Consider the following 23,092-nt stretch of genomic DNA (forward strand, 5'->3'; position numbering starts at 1 on the left):
TAAGCTCATCAACAGCTGTGAGCCGTGGTTGGTCCAACATGCATATCAAAGCTAGAATATAATATCTGAAAGCAAAGTTTTACAAATTTTTTATTAAAAAAAAAAAAAAATTTGAATCCCATAAAGAAACCACTTCAGAGTCTGTCACTAGTTGAAAACTCAGTCCTGAAACCAAATATTTGACAAACACACTGCTGCACCACTAGAAGACTAAATTGTTAATAGTAGATTTTTCTAAACCATCAAGTGAACTGTGTCCTCAGTGCCAATGAGCTACCATTAAACTCTCATTTAACAAACCAACTAACCTTTGACTAGTTGTACGTACACTTTTACGGGGCTTAGAGGGGAACAGGCATTCCGTGTATTATCAGACATTCAGTCTAAAACACTGATGGATCCAATTTCTTTCTATTTCAGAAGATTTAGGAGAAATCTGGTTGGCCTGCCTCTAAAATCTACTCAAGCACACCTTCTTGCTGGCAAGTCCTGTTACATCACTTAGGTGGCAACGAATGTGTAGAGTGGTTCTCTTCAAGACACCTGGTCACCTTGAAGAGGAAAAGACCAAACCCTCCAGCAGCTTTCACTCCCCCTCTTACGGCAGCAAGAGAATCGATGTGGAAGCAGAGGGTGCTAAGAATCTCTGGGTACAACCAGGCTGCCATGCACGGAAACTGAACTTGGCCTGTTACAATGTAAGGTCGCTCATCAATGAAGATAGTATATTAGAGCTGGAAAAGGAATTAGAAAATGCGAATTGGAATATCATCAGTTTGGCTGAAACAAGAACAAGAAATGAATCAGTTTATCAAGTGGAAATCTGCTGTACACCAATGGAAACAGTGAAAGGAGCGAAGTTGGAGTTGGCTTTCTGGTCCATAAAGATATAAAAAACATTTTGGAATTCAAAATTACATCACCAAGGGTGTCAAGACTGCTACTCACAATTTCTAAGAGGTAAAAGCTAAAGGTTATAATGATTTATGCACCATGATGATGATGATGAAGAGATTGAAATAATGTACACAGAAATTTATAGTCTTCTAGATAAGCAGAAAACCCACTACACTATCATTATGGGAGACTTTAATGCCTTAAGATTGGAAAGAGACAAAACAGCGCAGAAAGGGGAACTATAGGAAATTTTGGAATTGGTGAAAGAAATGAAAGAGGTGAAAGACTTGTGGAATTGGCAGAATCTCGAAGAATATCAGTAATGAACTTTTTTTTTCAAGTAAAAGGGTGAACATAAAGTGGACGTGGAAGAGCCCAAATAGATTAACAACTAATGAAATCGACTTCATCCTCACTAACAAGATATATCGTGAATGATGTTACCATCCTGAACAATGTAAATGTTGGAAGTGATCACAGAATGGTAAGATGCACACTTGATATAGATGTAAGAAAAGAAAGGAAAAAACTGACTCAGCTAAATAATACCAAAGTCTTTGAGATAACAGAAGAGGAGATGTTATGTTATTTGGTTTTTAGGAGCATTAGCAACTAAGGCCATATTGCTCCGGGGATATGCGGTGGTCATTCCCTGACCTTTCCACATCCTCCGTATCTGGTGGTGACAGGCTGGAACCCCGGTCTAATCAAGAAGCTTGTGCTACGCACTGCTGCTCCTTCCCACCTGGCTATGGAGGTGCCCAGAAAAGGAGAAAAGCAGTATGTATTGGAACTTAAGAACAAGTTTGAGCTTCTGCAGACTGTTCAGGACCAAGATATCAACGACTAATACTACAACTTTCTGAAAGTGATAAAGCTCAAGAAACCTATAAGTAAAAAGAAATCCATATAAGAAAAAATTTGTCAAGAAACACTTATCATGATGACCTGAAGACGACAAATGAAGAGGAAGGTAAACACTGACAGGGAGAAAATTGAGTATACTGAGTTATGCAAAGCCATTAGAAAGAGACTCAGAGGACATAAGATTTAACACAAAAAAAGTAGAACGGGCATTAAGGGAAAACAAAGGACTTAAATCAGCAGCTAGGAGCAGTAATGTAGAAAGACAAATGATACTGAAACTGAAGAATAGAGATGGTGTACTTATAAATAGCAGAGAAGGCATTATTCAAATAGCAGAAGACTACTATAGAGAATTATACGAGGAAATGATGCCAGCACTTGGGGGAAGATGGATCACAAATTAGTAACACGTATGACATAACCTGATATCTTTCCTGATGAGGTAGGACATGCGTTGAAGAAAATGAAGACCCAGAAAGGCCCGGGGAAGATGAAGTTACTGTAGGGTTGTTAAAATTGGGTGGAAGAGACATGATACAGAAACTGGCAAGACTCTTCACAAAATGCATTAGAAAAGGTATTACACCCAAGCAGTGGAATAATGCAATCATAGTTTGCTGCATAAGAAAGGAGATAAATCAGAAATTGGAAATTATAGACCAATTAGCTTGTTATCCAACGTCTACAAGTTGTTCACAAGGGTCATTACTAACAGATTAGAAAGAATACTTGATCAGAACCAACCAAAAGAGCAAGATGGTATTAGGACAGGATTCTCAACTATGGATCACCTTCACATAATATCACAGCTAATGGAGAAAGCAAATGAATATAAAACACCATTATGCTTGGCATTTGTGGATTATGAAAAGGCATTTGACTCCATACATAAGGCAATCTTTCGGGCACTGGAAAGACACTGCATAGATACACCATATATTATGATTTTGAAGAAAATATATGAGAACGCTACCTCCTTTATTAGCTAGACAAAGACTCTCAAATTTAAAATTGAGAAAGGAGTTCAACAGGGGGAGACAATATCTCCAAAGTAGTTTACTGCTACCCTTGAGGAAGCTTTCAGAAGATTAGGCTGGTCCCAGAAAGGAGTCAATGTGAATGGAATGTTCCTTAACCATTTACGATTTGCATTATGATCGTAAGCCATGATCCCAAAGAATTAGAGGAAAATCTTAATCAATTATGCAGAGTTAGTAAGGATTTTTGACTAAAGATGAATATGGCTAAAACAAAAGTAATGATGAACAAGTATGCAACAGAAAGGGATATAATCATTGAAGGAGCAGTAATTGAAAATGTGGATTCGTATACTTATCTGGGACAAATCATTAGCTGTAATAATGATAAATGGCTGGAAGTCAAGAGAAGAATAAATTTTGGATGGATAGCATTCAGGAAATATATTCACATACTGAGGAACAATATCCCAATATGTCTGAAACGTAAAATAATGAACCAATGTATACTTCCCCACCATCACTTATGGAAATGAAACTTGGGCACTCACTGAAAGAATGGAAGAGAAGCTTAAAACTACACAGCGAAGAATGGAATGAATTATATTAGGAATCAGACTGTTAGATAAGAAAAGAAACACATGGATTAGGCAGCAAACTAAAGTAAAGGACATTCTTATCAAAACTAAAGAACTAAAATGGTCTTGGATAGGATACACAGCTCGAAGACATGATGATAGATAGACTAAGAAAATAACAGAATGGTACCCAAGAGGAGCTAGAAGAAAACTGGAAGACAATGACGGAGATGGACAGATGAAATTTACGAGTTTGTGGGTTGTAAATGGATGTCCATTGCACAAAACAGATGGAACTGGAAAGTTGCTGATGATGATGGGTACACTTTTATTATGCTTTGCCCATCACTGATAAAGTGCTTAATCATTCACCGAACTAACCTTTCTTGGCATTTGTCAGTTGTGTGTGTGTGTGCGCGCACGCGCTCATGGGGGAAACCTTTTCATAGCTGTATGGTCATTATCCCTAAAGCACCTCTAACTCAGTTGTTCTCTCCCATATGATGAGAAGCAGTCAGTTTAGTATATAATCTTTTTGTCTCGTATCAAAAGTACAATTAACAAACTAAAATTAATGAATTAAATATTACTGGCTTATTATTTCTAAACAAACAAACTGGTAGCTGTTAATATAAAACAATCTGTGTTTGATATTAACAGCTACCATTGCTGTTAATAATAAAACACACATTCATAGCCAGAAAATTATGACAGTGGACTAAGGCGGTACCTTGCATACATGACAAAAAGGCCTTTGGATCATGGTACCCGACTTTCCACATGATACCTAAGTTTCATTGCTGGTGCAGTTTTTTGGTGCCTATTTATTTCTGCCAATAAATAGGCATGATTTCAATGACACTATATTTAATATCATGCTAAGAAGGTTGCATACCAATGAATTTGACGATAAGGACATTAAGTAATCAAATAAATTTGTATGGTTTATTTTTTTAATAAAGTTTTTTTAGAGCTTGGGGAATATGAAATATATATAATATCCCCCACATGTATTAGGAACTCCCCCTAAAGTAATTGTTAATTCCAGAGATCACATGACAGGTAGATGGCAGGGCCACTTAAAAGTAGGATATAATGGATATGTACATTCAGTGACAGCTAGAACAGAATTGTATCTCTTTGTATCATGAGATGTTGATAGTAGATTGTCATGCAACAGGCATATCTATTTTCCAGATAGTAGAAAGAGTGAAACACCCAAAATCAAATGTTGGTAACATTGTATTCAATGGAAGACAGAAGGTAATGTGACCATACCAAGGCAGGTGCATCACCATTAATGATCCTCCTTCCTCTCCCCATAACTGGTAGACAGTTAATGGGCAGTGAGGAAATCACAAAGGCTTCCTTAATGTAGGTGACTTAGAGACAGTTCTCAGGTATGCAGATTTGTTTAGAGAGGATGCGGCTGTCTGGGATAAATGTAGGACAAATAATAACACCTCTCTGCATGGCTTTCGATGTTTGTAAACTATTCGCTGTTTTTAACTCAGTTTTTTACGCTGATTTCAGAAATGTTATTTGGTTTTTTCTATCATGTACCATTTTTTTCACAAATCACTTAAGTTGATGCCATGAGTTGTATTATTTACTGTATTAAGTTAGGAGTAAATGCTGAGAAGTTGTAAATTAAATCTTCACATGTTGGCAACACTGCCTTCTGTCATTTGAGAGTTCCATGCAGCAGTGTGAGCTCAGTTTATTTTTGAGGTTATCATGTCAAATGTGCTGAAAAGTGAGTAAAATGTCTTCACACAAGTGTTTGAACAATCTAAACTTATTTGTTATATTTGTGGAAGTTATATAGTCCACAAGCAAAAAAAAGATATTACAGAATTTGTAAAAAATGTGTATTGTGCTTATTTTGGAGTGAAACTCCATGACCAAGATAAACTTGGGCTCCACAAAGTTTACTGAACCTATGTTGAAGTATTGAGATTGCGGAAAAATCTGGCTACACAAAAATGCCCTGTTTTTTTGTATAGCCAGGATGTCAAGGTCTGGCCAAAGAGGTGCAGTTTGTTGCCTGGACCAAAGAATATAGTTCATAAAGCACTGGTAAACTGTCCTCCTTCCACTCTTGCACATCAAACTGGGTTTGCTGAAACAGTTTGTGAAAGATTTACTTCAGGAAGGTCTCTGCTTTTACTTCCTTTGTACTAAATTCCCATCAATCACCAAAGAGAAGCTAAAACAAGATATTTTTGTTGGATCTCAGGTTTGCAAACTGATGGAGGACCGAGATTTTGAGGGAACTGTGATTAATAGAGGGAAAAAAGTATGGATTAGCTAGAGGTGTATTGTTGAGAACTTCTTAGGGATCAACAAGGATCCAGACTACAAGAATATAGTTAAAAATATGTTTAACTTCAAGAAGCTGGGCTGCAACATGAGTGTCAAGGCACATTTTTTACACTCCCATGTTGACTACTTCCCAGAAAACCTAGGAAGTGTTAATGAAGAACAGGGTGAGAGTTTTCACCATAAATTAAAGACATGGATATGAGGCAGGTGGAATGTTAGCATGATGGCTGACTATTGCTGGCTGCTGAAGAGGGACTGTAAAGTAAAACGATCTGAAAGAAAATCAAAGAAATGAAATTTTGACACATCGTAGATCAGGTTTTAAAATGAGCAGCGAGTGTTTAGTGGACTTCTTACCATATTGCCCTTTTAATAGTGTTTCCAATAATTTTTTAATAACATTTTATATTCTATATAAATATAAAAGTCTGATAAAAGTAGCATTTTGTTATAATTTCATTGCACAAATTCTGCCAAAATTAATAAACATTTGTGTAAAATCAAATTTTCTTTTGTGATTTTTGAAGGAACCAGTCATGGTGGAAAGAAATGAAAGTCATTTTTGAAATCAGCATTAGAAAATGATTCAGGAACACCCTTTTCTGAGGAAATATCTGAATTTTTCTTCAAAATGCAGAGTAATGTAATCAAAAATATTTTGTAGAATGGGTTATTTGTTGTCATGAAGTTGCACATAAGCCAACACAGCAACTCATATGTCTCCCAGCAGTGTGTCTCACTTCCTATCCTAGTGCAGAGAATGGAAGCACTGGATGTTGCAGCAGTAGTAGAATGTGATAAAAGGTGATGAATCACACTATGTAATTATTTATAGTGATGAATAATAAGTACATAATACATATATAACAACATGGAGCATAGTGCAAACATCAGATGCATCTTGATGTAGCATATGCCAAAAAAAAAAAAAGAGTAGTTTTATCCAGATTGATTACACCAACAATGAGCTTAATTGGTTATTCTTCAGAAAAAATATCACAAAGACTTGAATTTATGGTTTCATCAATTATCATTGATGAAACTATGAATGTGACAGTCTGTTCTGGTATCCCAAACCTGCATTGTGGCAATACTTTTGGGGTGGGGGTTTAAAGACAGCAAGAGCACATATTTGTATTGGATTGTCATGCAGATGAAAATGTGCTTGCTCTCTCTCTCTCTCTCTCTCTCTCTCTTTCTTATGTGCCCTCTTAATGTTCCAGTCATCCACATACAAATGTGGAAGAATGGGACATTACCTCAGAGAATTACTGATGTTATTAATACCCATGGATGTCATATTCTAAATTAAAAATTTCTTGATTTTAAAACTAGATGATATTTCATTTAGATCCCAATACATATTGGTGGATAGTGTATATTGTAATGTCTATTACAGATATAATATTGATAATTCTTGCATGATTATGTAATTATTTATAGTGATGAATAATAAGTACATAATATTATATAACAACATGCAAAACAACACTCCACTTGAGATGAAGCAAGCTTGCCACATTGACTGTTTCCTTGTTCTTTGAATTAACTGAGAAATGGTTAAGTGTGTGTGAAGTTTACTATTCAGACAACGAGCAGTTACTCCCTTAATTTTGGTTCATATACTTGGATTTCAGGAAAGCTTTTGATACTGTTGCACATAGTACTACTGTACAAATTGGAGCAGTGTGGCATTAAGAGCAAGTTGCTGCTTTAGATAGCTATGGATAAAGGGATGGTTGAGTGGGAGAAGACAGAGTGGTAATCAATGGACTTCAATTGCATTACCATTGATTACTTCAATGGTAATCAATTGCTCTTGATGGACTAATGTTATTAGTAGAGTACCCCAGGGTTCAGTGTTGGACCCATTTTTGTTTTTTATATTTATCAATGATATTGATGAAGATATATTAGGCTTAGTGTCCAAGTTTGCAGATGATACAAAGGTTGGCAGGGTAGTTAATGACACTAATCGGGGTAAGTTACTGCAACAGGATCTAGAAACGTTAGGCAGATGGGCTGAGAAATGGCAATTGAAGTTTAACATTGATGAATGCAAAGTACTGCATATAGGTAGCAGTAACCCCAGAGTATAGGTAGCAGTAACCACCTGAGTGTAGTACCACTTCATATCTGTTCAGTCAGATATGAAGTTCTCTGAGCACTGCAGACAGGTTGCCAGAGACAGTTCATGGGGTTTTGTCAATGATATACAAGAATTTTGCTGGCAGGGATAAGGAATGATTATCCCATTGTATAAGGCAATGGTCGGGCCTCACCTTGATTATTGCATACAGGTCTGGAGGCCTCATTTTAGGATGTGGAGCTGCTGGAACAAGTACAGAGCAGGGCAGCAAAATTGGTGAGCAAAACAAAGGGGTGCTTTTACCAAGAGAGGCTTCAGTTCTGCAAATTGCAGCATCTAGAGACTAGACACCTGCGAGGTGGTCTGATTGAGGTGTTTAAGGCTTTGAATGGATTGAGCAAGCTCAGTGCCGATGGGATCCTTCCTCTTGCTCAGACTACACACATGGGGTCCAAATTCAAATTGAAGGATAGTTGCAGAATAGATGTGCGGAAGTTTTCCTGTAGCCAACGGGTGGTTGATCATTGGAACAAATTACCATCTGTTGTTGTGGAAGTTGGTAGTTTAAATAAATTCAAGGAAGAACCAGACAAGCTATTGGAGGGAATGAATAGGTGAAATGGGAAGTGTCACATTTTTTTTATTATTTTGGCTTATGCTGTATAAGCTTGCTTTCTTGCATCATTTGCTAATGCTAAACTGATTTACCTAAATTCACAGCTTGAATCATTGGTGAACTGGATGCTGGTCAAATAGTTGAATTTAGCAGAAATGCTTGTTGTGTGACAATTTAAGCAGTAAATGCCAGATAGCATAATCTCTTAGTGAAACACTTGATAGATGGCACTGATTTTCTACCATAAGCTTCCATCTGTGATCATGTCTTCGAGCTATGTGTCCTGGCCAAGACCATTTTAGTTCTTTAGTTTTGATAAGAATGTCCTTTACTTGAGTTTGCTGCCTAATCCATGTGTTTCTCTTCTTATCTAACAGTCTGATTCCCAATATAATTCGTTCCGTTCTTCGCTGTGCAGTTCTCAGCTCCTCTTCCATTCTTTTGGTGAGTGCCCAAGTTTCACTTCCATAAGTCATGGTGGGGAGTATACATTGGTTCATTATTTTATGTTTCAGACAAACTGGGATATTGCTCTTCAGCATGTGACTATATTTCCTGAATGCTATCCATCCAAAATTTATTCTTCTCTTGACTTCCAGCCATTTATCATTATTACAGCTAATAACTTGTCCCAGATAAGTATATGACTCCACCTTTTCAATTACTGCTCCTTCAATCATTATTTCCCTTTCTGTGGCATACTTGTTCATCATTACTTTTGTTTTAGCCATATTCATCTTTAGTCCAAAATCCTTACTAACTGTGCATAACTGATTAAGATTTTCCTCTAATTCTTTGGGATCGTGGCTTATGACCACAATGTCATCTGCAAATCATAAATGGTTTAGGTACTCTCCGTTCACATTGCCTCCTTTCTGCGACCAGTCTAATCTTCTGAAAGCTTCCTCAAGGGCAGCAGTAAACAGCTTCGGAGATATTGTGTCTCCTTTTCAAACTCCTTTCTCGATTTTAAATTTCCTACTGTCTTTGTCTAGTCTAATAAAGGAGGTAGCACTCTCATATATTTTCTTCAAAATCATAATATGTGGGGTATCTATGCCTTGTCTTTCCAGTGCCCGAAACATTGCGTTATGCTGTATGGAGTCAAATGCCTTTTCATAATCCACAAATGCCAAGCATAATGGTGTTTTATATTCATTTGCTTTCTCCATTAGTTGTGATATTACGTGAAGGTGATTCATAGTTGAGAATCCTGTCCTAAAGCCAGCTTCCTCTTTCGGTTGATTCTCATCAAGTATTCTTTCTAATCTGTTAGTAATGACCCTTGTGAACAACTTGTAGATGTGGGATAACAAGCTAATTGGTCTATATTTTCCAATTTCTGATTTATCTCCTTTCTTATACAGCAAAACTATGATTGCATTATTCCACTGCTTAGGCATCACACCTTTTCTAATGCACTTTGTGAAGAGCCTTGCCAGTTTTTGTGTTATGTCTCTTCCTCCCAATTTTAACAACTCTACAGTAACTTCATCTTCCCCCGGGGCTTTCTGATTCTTCATTTTCTTCAATGCATGTTCTACCTCATCAGGAAGAATATCGGGTATGTCTTATGTGTTACTACTTTGCAATCCATCTTCCCCACTTCTCCCATCATTCCCTCGCTCCTTGTATAATTCTCTATAGTAGTCTTCTACTATTTGAATTATGCCTTCTCTGCTGTTTATAAGTACACCATCGCTATTCTTCAGTTTCAGTATCATTTGTCTTTCTGTATTACTACTCATGGCTGCTGATTTAAATCCTCTGTTTTCCCTTAATGCTTGTTCTACTTTTCTTGTGTTAAATCTTATGTCCTCTTTGAATCTCTTTCTAATGGCTTTGCATAACTCAGTATACTCAATTTTCTCCCTGTCTGTTTTTCTTACTCTTCATTTGTCATCTTCGGTTCATCATGACAAGTGTTTCTTGACTAATTTTTTCTTCTTTGGATTTCTTTTTCCCTATAGGTTTCTTGGGCTTTATCACTTTCAGAAAGTTGTAATATTCCTCATCGATATCTTGGTCTTGAGCAGTCTGCAGAAGCTCAAACTTGTTCTTAAGTTCCAGTACATACTGCTTTTTCTCCTCCTCCTGTTATCTTAAAGACCTTTGTATTATTTACTCGAGTCAGTTTTTTCCTTTCCTTTCCTACATCTATATCAAGTGTACATCTTACCATTCTGTGATCACTTCCAACATTTACCTTATTCAGGATGGTAACATCATTCACAATATATCTTCTGTTAGTTGAGGATGAAGTCTATTTCATTAGTTAATCCATTTGGACTCTTCCATGTCCATTTTCTGTTCACCCTTTTCTTAAAAAAAAAAAAGTGTTCATTACTGACAGTCCTTGAGATTCTGCAAATTCCACAAGTCTTTCACCGCTTTTATTTCTTTCACCAATTCCAAAATTTCCTATAGTTCCTCTTTCTGCACTGCTTTTCCTTTTTCCAATCATAGCATTGAAGTCCCCCATAATAATAGTGTAGCGGGTTTTCTGCTCATCTAGAAGACTCAATTTCGGTGTACATTTCTTCAACCTCTTCATCATGGCTCGATGTTTGTGCATAAATCATTATAATCTTTAGCTTGTACCTCTTAGAAATCTTGAGTATCTATCTATCATCAAGAGATTATGCTGTCATCTGATGACATCTGGCAATTATTATGATTTCATTCAATCAATACATGCAGTTTCGGGCAATTATTATGATTTTATTCTGGTAATCATTTCAAGACCAGAGCAGTATGAAGGAGACAATGTAACGTCAGTGCCATCCACCACGAACTTCACAAAAAGATTATACTGTTTGGCTTTTATTGCTTAGCTGTTGGTTGGTTGGAACTGATGGCTGAATGCAATACAAATGCAATATGTGGCCACAGAAAGTTGTGCAACATCTCACACCTTCAAAACCACTGGTTTACCCTCAGGCTTTCATTCTATTCACCATGATACCTCAAGGGCCCAGGCCCGAGAACATCGTAGTTGAATAGTCAAGTGCTATGTCAAGGTTAGCTTACAACCAGATTCTTATCAAGATCTATCTAGCATGAATGTGGAATCCCCAACATTCCAAAGTACTGAGATGAGTTTATATGATCAGTGATCCTTCTGTATTGTTGTTAATTATTATTAGTAGTAGTTGTGGCAAATTAAGTTAAGGGAGGTGAATGCCAGAAGTTTATCAAACTGTAATGGGGAGTTAAAGGATTTTGGAATAACTGAGAGCAAAGTGGAGGAGAAATTGTTGAATTTAAACTTAAAGGTATCTGGGGTGGATGGGATCTATCCAGTTATATTAAAGAAGGCAGCAAAGGAAGTAATCAGGCCCTTAGCCATGATTATGAGGGCATTCTTGGACTCAGTGGAGGTCCCCACAGACTGGAGATGTGCAAATGTATCCCCAATTCACAAGCAGGATCGAAAGGGGGACACATTTAATTGCAGGCTTGTTAGTTTAACTTCTGTTCGGGGAAAATAATGGAGTCACTGGTTCAAGACGCATTGCAGGATCATCTAGACGAGACTGCAATTATAGTTCAGACACAGCATGGGTTTGTTAAGGGGAAGTCTTGTCTGACCAGTTTGATTGGCTACTACAATGTGGTCACAAAGGAACTGGATGCAAAAAAATAATTTTTATATCATATACTTTGATTTTAGGAAAGCTTTTGATACTGTTGCACATGGAAGACTACTATACATGTCAGAATGGTATGGAATGAAGGGCAAGTTGCTGCTATGGATAAAGGGATGGTTGAGTGGGAAAAGACAGAGTGGTAATCAATGGATACTGCTCTTCATGGACTGATGTTATTAGTGGTATCCCCTGGGGTCTGTGTTGGGCCCATTGCTATTTTTTGTATTTATCAGTGATATTGATAAAAGTATGTCGGACTTAATGTTCAAGTTTGCAAATGATACAATGGTTAGTAGGGCTGTTAATGACAGTAAGAACAGTATTCTACTGCAACCGGATCTGGAAAAGTTGAGCTGAGAGGTGGCAACTGAAGTTTAACATTGACAAAGCAAAGTACTGCATATTGGTAGCAGTAACCCCAGAGTAACGTATCTACTGTGTTGTATTACACTCAGGGTGGTATAGAATGTAAAAGACCTGGGGGTAATTGTGCAGTCACATATGAAGTCTTCTGAGCAGTGCAAAAAGACTGCAAGAGTAGCTCATGGGGTTTCAATGATGTTTAGGAATTTTGCTAGCAGGGGTAAGGAGATGATTTTTCCCTTTGTATAAGGCCACACCTTGAGTACTGCATACAGGTTTGGGCACCTCATTTTAGGAAATATGTAGAGCTGCTGGAATGAGTACAGAGAAGAGCAACGAGATTAGTGAGTGGAACAAAGGGTTGCTGTTCCCAAGAAAGACTTAAGTTCTGCAAATTGCAGAGTCTGGAGACAAGGCACCTGCGAGGTGATCTGATGAGGTGTATTAGGCCTTGAATGGCTTGAGCAAGCTCAGTGCTGGTGGAATTCTTTTTCTTGTTCAAATTCTGCACCTGAGGGGGCATAAATTCACATTGAGCTAAGACAGATTGTACAATAGATGTTCGGAAATTTGCCTTTAGCCAGTGGGTGGTTGATTGCTAGAAAAAACTTTTACCTGTCATTGTGGAAGTTGATAGCTTAAATAAATTCAAGGCTTGAACTAGACAAACAAACTTTTGGAGTGAATGTGGATGGGTGAAACGAGAAGGGTTTTTTTTTTTTTTTTTGACTGAAGCTTTATAAGCTTGCTTTCTTGCATCACATGCCTCTACTAAATGCTAATGCTAAATGATGCAAGAAAACAAGCTTATACAGTTATTAGCCAAAAAAAGGAAAAAAAAAATAATAATAAAAAAATCGAAGAAATTGTAAAAAAAATTGTTTAATGGATGATAATGCCTTGCCTTATAGGGGCATGGCTGTTTGTCAGCCTGCTGAATGGATAGAGTAAAAATTTAACCTGGTTCAGCATATATGGGATGTGCTGCATAGAAATTGCTGCTTGACTGGCACATCCTGATATGCTTCAGCAACTGAAGAATGTTTGCATTAAGGGGTGTTAAGACTTCCCCAGGACCTTTTGAATAATCTGATCAGTTTGATGCCACATAATAATCTGAATAATCTGATCAGTTTGATGCCTATCTAGTTTTGGCACAAAATCATGTATGCACTATAGTTTTTCTTTTTTTCTGCCAGTTTATTGGTTGCTAATGCTCCTAAAAACCAAATAACAACAACAGCCAATTTATTGTTAAGTGAATGAAAAATTAGCCAAATGGAATGTTTGAACATCAACAATTTTCTTTAAATGTGGTTGATCTTGACATTTTCTATAATTGTTTTTAGCAATAAATGGTTCCCCCTTTCATCTTTGTATGATTTTATTATATAGTATGAATCAGAGCTGTAATACTCAGTATGTTCTACGTTGATATTAATATTTGAAAAATAATAAGAGGAGTTTACCTCAATATAGTACACAGAACACTTCTGTATGATACTCTCCAGAAATTAAAACGAAAAAATCGAAAGCTTACATTAGAGTAAAAAATCAATTTAACACAATTAAAAATCAATTTAACACAATTAAAAATTAAAAAGAATCTAACGAAAATATTCAGAACGATTTTCCTTCCTGAAGTTGACAACGCTTTTCGACCGTATGTAGTGATTACAGGAATGAAAATTACCGAATAGGGTTGAACCTGAAACTTAAATAGTGATTATTTGTCTTTGTGCATGCATGTAAAGGTCCACGCATCGGAATCAAATATGGCTGCCGAACATTAACAGAATTCTCGTGTAATTTAATTTCTACGGTTTCTGCAATTAATAGTTGCGTATAATTACGTTGAACATTAAGTATTTTGGTCTCGTTAAATAAAGTGTTTTTCGTTAATGGCCAATTCTGACGCTGCTGAATGGAAGCACGAGTCGCAATCACTGCAAGAAATGTATACCAGATCATTAACCTGTGTTGCGAACACGGAAAGAACCGAGCGATTGTTCAGTATAGTGTGTAATTTCCATATTGGCCTGGCCACAATTTTAAATTTGGTATCTTTAAAGAATCTATTAAGCTGTTTGTGCCACTGTTCAACATATGGGACAGATATAAAGTATTTTTTGATATTACTATTGTTGGTTGGTGTAGTATTTTGTATCCTATCCTTAGCTTGTACCCTAATTCGGTTTATTGTGGCAAGGGGATAACCCCTGTTTAAGAACCTGCTAGTTAATATTTGTATTTCTGAGCCCAAAGCAGATTCCGTCGTTGAATATTTATAGGCATTTAGAAATTGATTAAAGATAATCGATCTTTTGTAGGTGAACGGGTGATAGCTATTATAATGTAGAAGCATACCGGTGTTTGTAGGTTTTCGATAGATGCTAAATTGTATTTTATTCGAGTCCCGGGTAAGCGTGAAATTTAGAAAGTTTAATGACTTTGTATCCATATCCTCCCTTTCCAATATAAATTTGAGTCTAGAATGAATATTATAAATGAATGTAAAATGTCTTGGATAGTACTACTATCAGTAATAACTAGAACATCGTCTAAATACCTCCCATAGTATGTGATACAGGGTCGAAAAGGTGTCAAATGTATATGCTCAATCGTTGAGAGATAGATCTCTGACATTAAGCCGCTCATGCTCAAACCCATTGGCAATCCAAAAATTTGTTTCTACACCTTATCTCGAAAGGTGATATAGTTGGCCTCAACTAACAGTTTAATTAAGTGAAAAATTTCCTTAATAGGTAGCTTCGTATAATTAATCGGTGTCGAGTTTTTATTTAACACATCCCAAATGATATCTAATGTGTATTCAACGTTTACATTCGTATATAACGAGGTAACATCTAGTGAGAATAAATTATCATTGTCACCAAGTCTACAATCTTTAAGATTATTAAATAATGTATCGTATTTCTTAATCCCAAATTGTATTACCCATCTAAAGAGTTTTATAATGCTATATACATGTGTGGCTAAGGATAAAAATGCCAAGTTCCTGTAGGAAACAAAAGATTGAATAAGAAATGCAGTCTTGTGTAATTTTACCTGACCGAAAAGTGCAGGAGTATTGTATGTTCTGGCCTTCAATTCCTTTAACTGGGCCATAATAATGTAATTAAAGCAAACTGCCATGCTCACATTATTCATAATTTAACTAAATATGCTTTCAGTAATTTAGATATTGATATATGAAATATTGTCTTGAAAATATTTGATCTTTTTTCTGTTTCAGCTAAAAGAAGCGATAACCTTAAAGAATTTCATGAGTTTGCCAAAACAGAGTTTAGGGAAATTTTAAGGCACATATCAACTAGATGGCTTTCTTTACAACCATGTATAGAACGAATTTCGTAAGCAAACCAAAATTAAAAATAATGAAAATTCAACAGAGGTCCCTATAATTATAGAATTATATTTTCTTTTCTCAATGTATGCGATCGAAATAATTTGAAAAACAATAAGAGCTTCAAAAAAAATGGAACATGTTCCAGTGATATTTTTTATATAATGAATGATCTAAAAAATTCACTGAAGGAATCGTCGTGATCAAGAATTTTTTGGGTATCAAGTTCATCAGCATTTTCAGAAATTAGACCCTGTAGTTAAAATCACAGTAATAAATGATTTCAAACCATTTTATAGCTTTCTATTAATTTAAAATATTCTGCTACTTCAACAAATGAAATTTAATTTTAATGAAAATACACCTTAGCAAATTAAGCTTTAATTTGCTTGAACTCATTTGTTGAAGTAGCAGAATATTTTAAATTAATAGCAAAACTAAAGTTGGTTATGAAAGATTTATTTGATGAGATTTCAGTACTGAAAGCAAATTATGAAACTGTTGACCTCTGAAAAATTTAAAACTTGTTCGAGTATCAAGGGGATGGTAGAGTGGGAGATGACAGAGTGGTAATCAATGGATAACCACTCTGTCGTGAGAGAGAGAGGGGGGTAATCGATGGATACTGCTCTTCGTGGACAAATGTTATTAGTGGAGTTCCCCAGGGTTTGGTCCTGGGCCCATTGTTGTTTTGTGTATTCATCAATGATGTTGATGAAGGTATATCAGGCTTAGTGTCGAAGTTTGCAGATGATACAAAGGTTGGCAGGGTTGTTAATGACAGTAAAGACAGTATGCTATTCCAACTGGATCTAGGTAAGTTGGGAAAATGGGCTGAGAAGTGGCAACTGAAGTTTAACATTGACAAATGCAAAGTACTGCATATGGGTAGCAATAACCCAAGAGAAACGTACTGTGTGGTACTTGCACTCAGGGAAGTGGAAAGTGAAAAAGACCTGGGGTTATTGTGCAGTCAAATATGAAGTTCGCTGAGCAGTGTAGATGGGTGCCAGGGCAGGTCATGGAGTCATGTCAATGATATATAGGAATTTTGCTAGCAGGGACAGGGAGGTGATTATCCCGTTGTACAAGGCAGTGGTCAGTCCACACCTAGATTACTGTATACAGGTCCCGGAGGTCTCATTTTAGTAAGGATGTACAGTCACTAGAATGAGTACAAAGAAGGGCAGCAAGCTTGGTGAGGGAGAACAAATGGGGTTCTCTTACCAAGAAAGGCTTAAGTTCTGCAATTTGCAGTGCCTGGAGCAGGCACCTGTGAGGTGATCTGATTGAGGTGTATAAGGCCTTGAATGGGTTGAGCAAGCTGAATGCTGATGGGATTCTTCCTCTTGCTCAGATTAAGAACCTGAGGAGGCATAGATTCAAATTGAGGAAAGATAGTTGTAGAATGGATGTGCGGAAGTTTGCCTTTTGCCAGCGGATGGTTGATTGGTGGAACAGACTTCCATCTTTTGTTGTGGAAGTTGATAGCCTAAATAAATTTAAGGCTGAGCTGGACAGGCATTTGAAATGAGAGGGGTTTTTTTTTTTTGGCTTATGCATACGATGCATAAGCCAAATTTCTTACATCGTATGCCTCTACTAATGTTACTTCGAGTCAATGGCATTTAATTTTGAAAAGTGTTGAGTTTAAGCTTTCAAATATTTTCAAGGTCATTTCATACATTTTTTATGTGCCCAGGAACTTTAGCAAATTCAGAAAGGATTCTTAGTGTAATGAACTTGAAGTGGAGGGATGGGCGAAATAGATTTTCAGTTTCACTCATAAAAAGCAAACTAATGATCTACTTCAATTTTAAAGATAATTGTTTATATTTTTCTGAGAAATTTAAAAATGATACCAAAGCTCTTAAGGCTGCTCAAAGTAGTAGTAGTAGTGGCATGTGATGCAAGAAAGGAAGTGTATGAGCTGATGCAGCATCAGAAAAAAAAAAAAATCACACCATTCCCTCCAAATGCCTGTCCAGTTCCTCCTTAAATTTATTTAGCCTATAAACTTCCACAACGACAGATGGAAGTTTGTTCTAGCCATTAACCACCCGCTGGCTAAAGGCAAATTTCCACACATCTATTCTACATCTGTCTTTTCTTAATTTTAATTTATGCCCCCTTAGGTTCGTAATTTGAACAAGTGGAAGGATCCCATCAGAATTCAGCGTGCTCAACCCATTCAAGACCTTATACACCTCAATAAGATCACCGTGCAGGTGCCTAGGCTCCAGCCACTGCAATTTGCAGCACTTAAGCCTCTCTTGGTAAGAGGATCCCTTCATTCCCCTCACCAATCTTGTTGCCCTTCTCTGTACATGCTCAAGCAAATCTACATCCTTCCTAAAATGAGGCTTCCAGACCTGTGCGCAGTACTCAAGGCATGTCCTGACCATTTCCTTATTGCCTTATACAGAGGGACAATCACCTCCTTTTCCCTTCTAGCAAAATTCCTATATATCATTGACAAAACCCCATGACCTGCCCTTGCAGCCTGTCTGCATTGCTCAGAAAACTTCATATCTGACTGCACAATTACTCCCAGTTCTTTTTCATTTTCTACCACCTTAAGTGTAGTACCACACAGTTGGTATGTTTCTCTGGGGTTACTTCTACCCATATGTAGTACTTTGCATTTGTCAAGGTTAAACTTCAGTTGCCACTTCCTAGCCCATCTGCCCAAATTATCTAGATCCTGTTGCAGTAGCACACTGCCATTACTGTCATTAACAACCCTGCCAACCTTTGTATCATCTGCAAACTTTGACACTAAGCCTAATATACCTTCATCAATATCATTGATAAATATACAAAACAACAGAGGACCCAACACCGAACCCTGTGGGACTCCACTAATAACATTAGTCCACAAAGAGTAGCACCCATTAATTACCACCGTCTTCTGTCTTCTCCCACTCAACCATCCTTTTATCCATTGTAGCAACTTATCCTTAATACCATTCTGCTCCAATTTGTACAATAGTCTTCCATGCACACAAGTGTCAAAAGCTTTCCTGAAATCCAAATATATGATATCAAAATTATTTTTTGCATGCAGTTCCTTTGTAACCACATCATAATATCCTATCAAATTTGTGAGACAAGACTTTCCCTTAACAAACCCATGCTGTGTCTGAATTATTGCTGCAGTCTTATCTAGATGATCCTGCAGTGCATCTTTACCCGGAACAGAAGTTAAACTAACTGGTCTGTAATTACTCGTGTTACCCTTCGATCCCTCTTTGTGAATTGGGGATACATTTGCATGCCTCCCCTGAGTCCAAGGATGCTCTCATAATTATGGCTAAGGGTTTGCTTAGTTGCTTTGCCACCTTGTTTAATATAACTGGATAGATCCCATCCACCCCAGGTGCCTTTCTTATGTTTAACTTCAACAATTTCTCCTCCACTTTGCTCTCAGTTATAACAAAATCATTAAGCACCTTGCTACAATTTGATAATCTTCTGTCATTTTCAAACCTTAATAACTCATGTGTGAATGTAGATGCAAAATACTCATTCAGTTTGTTTGCTATCTGAGCAGGATCATCATCAATATCAAGTAGTACAAAATATGTTCAGAATGATTTCTAGCTATTAAGCCAGTACGTGTTTTTTATTTTGCTTTTTTTTCATCTGCCTAAAATTACTCAGGCTTGCTGTCAATTAATGCACTAAACTTGCATTAAAATATTTTGATCTATTCATGCTTTTTATATAATTCGTTATCCTTATATATCAATCCATATCCTTCCCCATAGAAAGCCATGGTTTACCATTAAATATTTTAAATTCTCAATTAAACTAAATTTTGCAAATATTTATAGTTCAAATGAAAACTATAATTTTTAAACCAAAATCTTAAAAAAAAAAAAAAATGTTTAATTATTACTAAAAAATCATTCAGTTTTCCTTTTTTGTTGTGGGAGGAGGTGGAATGAGAGTTGGAGAGTGGTAGCATTAATTATTTTTGAGTGTCCTTTAATCCAGTCATAGAAATCTAGCAACACTAACCATATCAAATCAGTTGTAAGAGCCCTCCATCTGAAAATATTAATTTTTTTCCCACTAGTGATTCAGCAATAGGAGGACTTTTGGCTGTGTCTTGTTTTTTTTTTAACCATGGTGAGGTAAGTCAAGTTATTTTTGATATGACAAAAAAAAAAAAAAAAAAAAAAATCAGTTAAATTATTTGAGTTGTAGCTTTTATCATTTCAGTTTCTGTACAGCTTTTTTATGAATTGATAATTTTAGTATGCAATTTGTTAATGTTCTTCTTCCTAACACTTATATTGAATGAAAACACATTTTGGAGCATATTATTAGTTTGATAGATGTTCAATAAAATCCACACGAAAGTTCCAGTTAACTAAATAATCTGCCCAGTGTTTAGAAATTAGCAGTTCCACACAATCCTAGAAGCTGAGTTAAGAATAAATTCCAGAGTGAATCAATAATACCTAGGCAAGTGATCCCATTGGGGGATGGTTAGATCCAAACTTTCTTACATTTCGAGGGTACAGCTGTAAAACAGTGTTCGCAGGCTGGCCGCTAGTTAGTACACCGGACTGAACCTATTGGTAACTCTCTACGAGGCTTCCGGATCAGCTAGTGTATACTCTTGCTGCCTCTAGTCTGCCAGATAGCGACTGGAGGGAGTCAGAGTATGCGGGGAGGGGGGGCATTGTTGAGGCCACATTATGACAAGGATCTGGCTATATTCTTACTGTGTGTATGCCATATCCAAAAATTTCATTACTTCTCCTTAGTATTGAACTAATAGAACAAACTAATAGAGCAAACTTTTCTGTGAAAAGATCTAAACTTGTCAAACACTTCCTAGTTCATTTCACAAATATATGTGGTCTCAGTTCTAATCTCAATGATGTCCATTTCTACTTACAGTCTGCCAAACCCCATGTACATTTTCTGACAGAATCTCAGTTATTGGTTAATTGAGCCACTGCTCATCTCAGTTGCCCAAATTATTTGCTGTATGATTCCTTTTGCCTCAAAGGTGGTACTTGTACATATGTGCATTCTGATATTCCCTGTCAGAGACTTGTTAATTTAGAAAATCCTCTTTTCGAAATTCTCTGGCTTAAAATCTCTCTACCTCATTCTGTCAAATATATCTGTTGTCTCTACCATTCTCCCAACTCCGCTAATCATTCGGAACTCTTTGCAACCTGACTTTCTCCAGTCCAACTTTCCCTACAGTGAGGTAATTTCCTTGGTGATTTTAATGTTCACAACTCCAGCTGGCTTCTGTTTTCTAGTCACACAGACCCAGCTGGTCAAGATGCTGAGGCTTTTGCAATTACTAATTGCCTTGCACAGATTGTTCATTTACCTACCAGATAAACCTAACAATACAGCCAAAATGCTCTAACTTTTTCTCGCAAACAACCCTTTTAAGTACATGTTTAAAGTGAGTGGTCCTTTATGCACCTCAAATCACAACTTGGTGATTTTCTCTTCTCCAATGGAGCCTTCATCTCGTGGTTATTCCCATCCTAGTATTGTTTGGCATTAAAAAAATGCAAAATGGGATGACCTGTGAGATTTCTTTTCTTCTTTTCCTTGGTGGGATTACTGTTTCAAAACTTCTGATGTCAATGTTTGCTCAGATTGTGTCAGTGATATTATTCTTGTAGGAATAGAATCCTTTATTCCACACTCCACTTTAAAATCTTGTCCTTTATCTAAACCTTAGGTTTTCAATAAATGTGCTGAGGCTGTTCAAGAGAAGAATGTTGCATATCATAATTGGTTTGTTTCCAATCCTTCAGTTTCATTTTCTGCCTACACCAAAGATTGTAACAACTGTAAAGCAGTTATTAATCAGTCCAAACTAGATTTTGAACAGGCTGAGTAGAAAACTTGCTTTTTGCCTTAATGGTAGCCAAGCATTCTAGTCTCTTGCCAAGGCTATTGGCTGCAACTTTTGCCCAACTATGTTCCAACCTCTGTCAAAACCAGATGGTTCTATTGTCACTTTGGCCAAGGATAAAGCTGACCTGCTAGCATCCGTTTTTCTTCCAACTCATGTATTAATGATCTTGGTAAAGCACCTAGCACCATTCCCAACATGCTCCATTCAATGCCGCCTGTAGTCTTTCATCAAAAGGATGTTACAAGGATTTTGACGAATTTTGATGCTAAGAAAGCTCCAGGTACTGATGGTATTTCTCCATTTGTTCTGAAAACCTGTGCTCTGAACTTACTCCTGTTGTTTGCCACCTTTTTTCACTTTCTTATTCCAAAGGTGTTTTTCCTTCTACTTGAAAATTTGCTCATATCCAGATAGTTCCTAAAAAGAGTGACAAATCCCTCCCATCCAATTATCGACCCATTGCAATTACTTCTACTCTTTCTAAAATAATGGAGAAATTAATTAACCACCAACTCTTAAACTATTTAGAAACCTTCCGTCTGATCAAAGATTGCCAGTTTGGATTCTGTCAATGTCAATCCACTGGTGGTATTCTGGCTTATGTTACCCATCTATGGACAAATTCAATGGAAAAGTTTAGTGAAACGCAAGCAGTTGCTCTTGACATCTCAAAGGCTTTCGATCGTGTTTGGCATAAAGGCCTTCTAAATAAGAAGACCTTTATGATTTGCCAAATGTTTTTTGCAATTGGTTATCCAGTTTTTTCTCTAACTGCTCACTGAGGGTGATGGTAGATGGCTCTCTGCCTTCTAATGCTGGTGTCCCCCAAGGTTCAGTTCTTTCCCATACTCTTTTCCTCTTGTATATTAATGACCTTCTTCCATTGGCTGGAAATCCTATCCATAGTTTTGCTGATGATAGCACATTGCATTCCGCTTTCCACTTTGAGAAACCTTGCCTTGCTCAATCAGCTTCAACTTCTCGAATATCCGCTACCAATTCCTTAAATGGTGATCTCCAAGTAGTTGGACAAAGACAACTTATTTGATTTCAATCCTTCTAAAACTCAGTCCTGTTTTATATCTTAAAAAAAAAGGAGTCTTCTGCTCCTATGCTTATATTTGGTGACACTCCATTTTCTAATCAAGATGATATATCTCTTTTGAGGATTACCCCAACTTCTAATCTCTCTTGGCACAAGAACATTACAAATATTGCTTCCTCTGCATCGAAAAAACTTGGTTTTCTCTTTTGCTCTTGGCGTTACTTTTCTTCCAAAGAGTACAAATCACAAATTCACCCTACCATAGAATATTGTTCCCACATCTGGTGTGGTACCCCCAAAACCTCTCTCAGGCTTTTTGATTCCATTCAGAAGAGGGCAGTTAGGTTCATTAATGATTCATCTTTAACAGTCTCTCCACTCGCTGTCTTATAGATGTACTGTTTCTGCTGCAT

The 23,092-nt window shown here is 36.8% G+C and overlaps 1 protein-coding gene across 1 annotated transcript in view; it reads left to right on the forward strand.

The window, feature by feature from the left end:
• Positions 1–23,092, forward strand: part of LOC150090513 (protein C-mannosyl-transferase DPY19L1) — a 272,499-nt gene that overhangs the window by 62,416 nt on the left and 186,991 nt on the right. The window contains exon 7 of the mRNA XM_090378261.1: positions 19,811–19,868. Coding sequence (XP_090234387.1) covers positions 19,811–19,868 — 58 coding nt within the window. The remainder of the gene's footprint in view (positions 1–19,810; positions 19,869–23,092) is intronic.

Source organism: Mastigoproctus giganteus, chromosome 1 (genome assembly GCF_048544385.1).
Source record: "Mastigoproctus giganteus isolate SK-2022 chromosome 1, ASM4854438v1, whole genome shotgun sequence".
Classification (NCBI taxonomy): Eukaryota; Metazoa; Arthropoda; class Arachnida; order Uropygi; family Thelyphonidae; genus Mastigoproctus; species Mastigoproctus giganteus.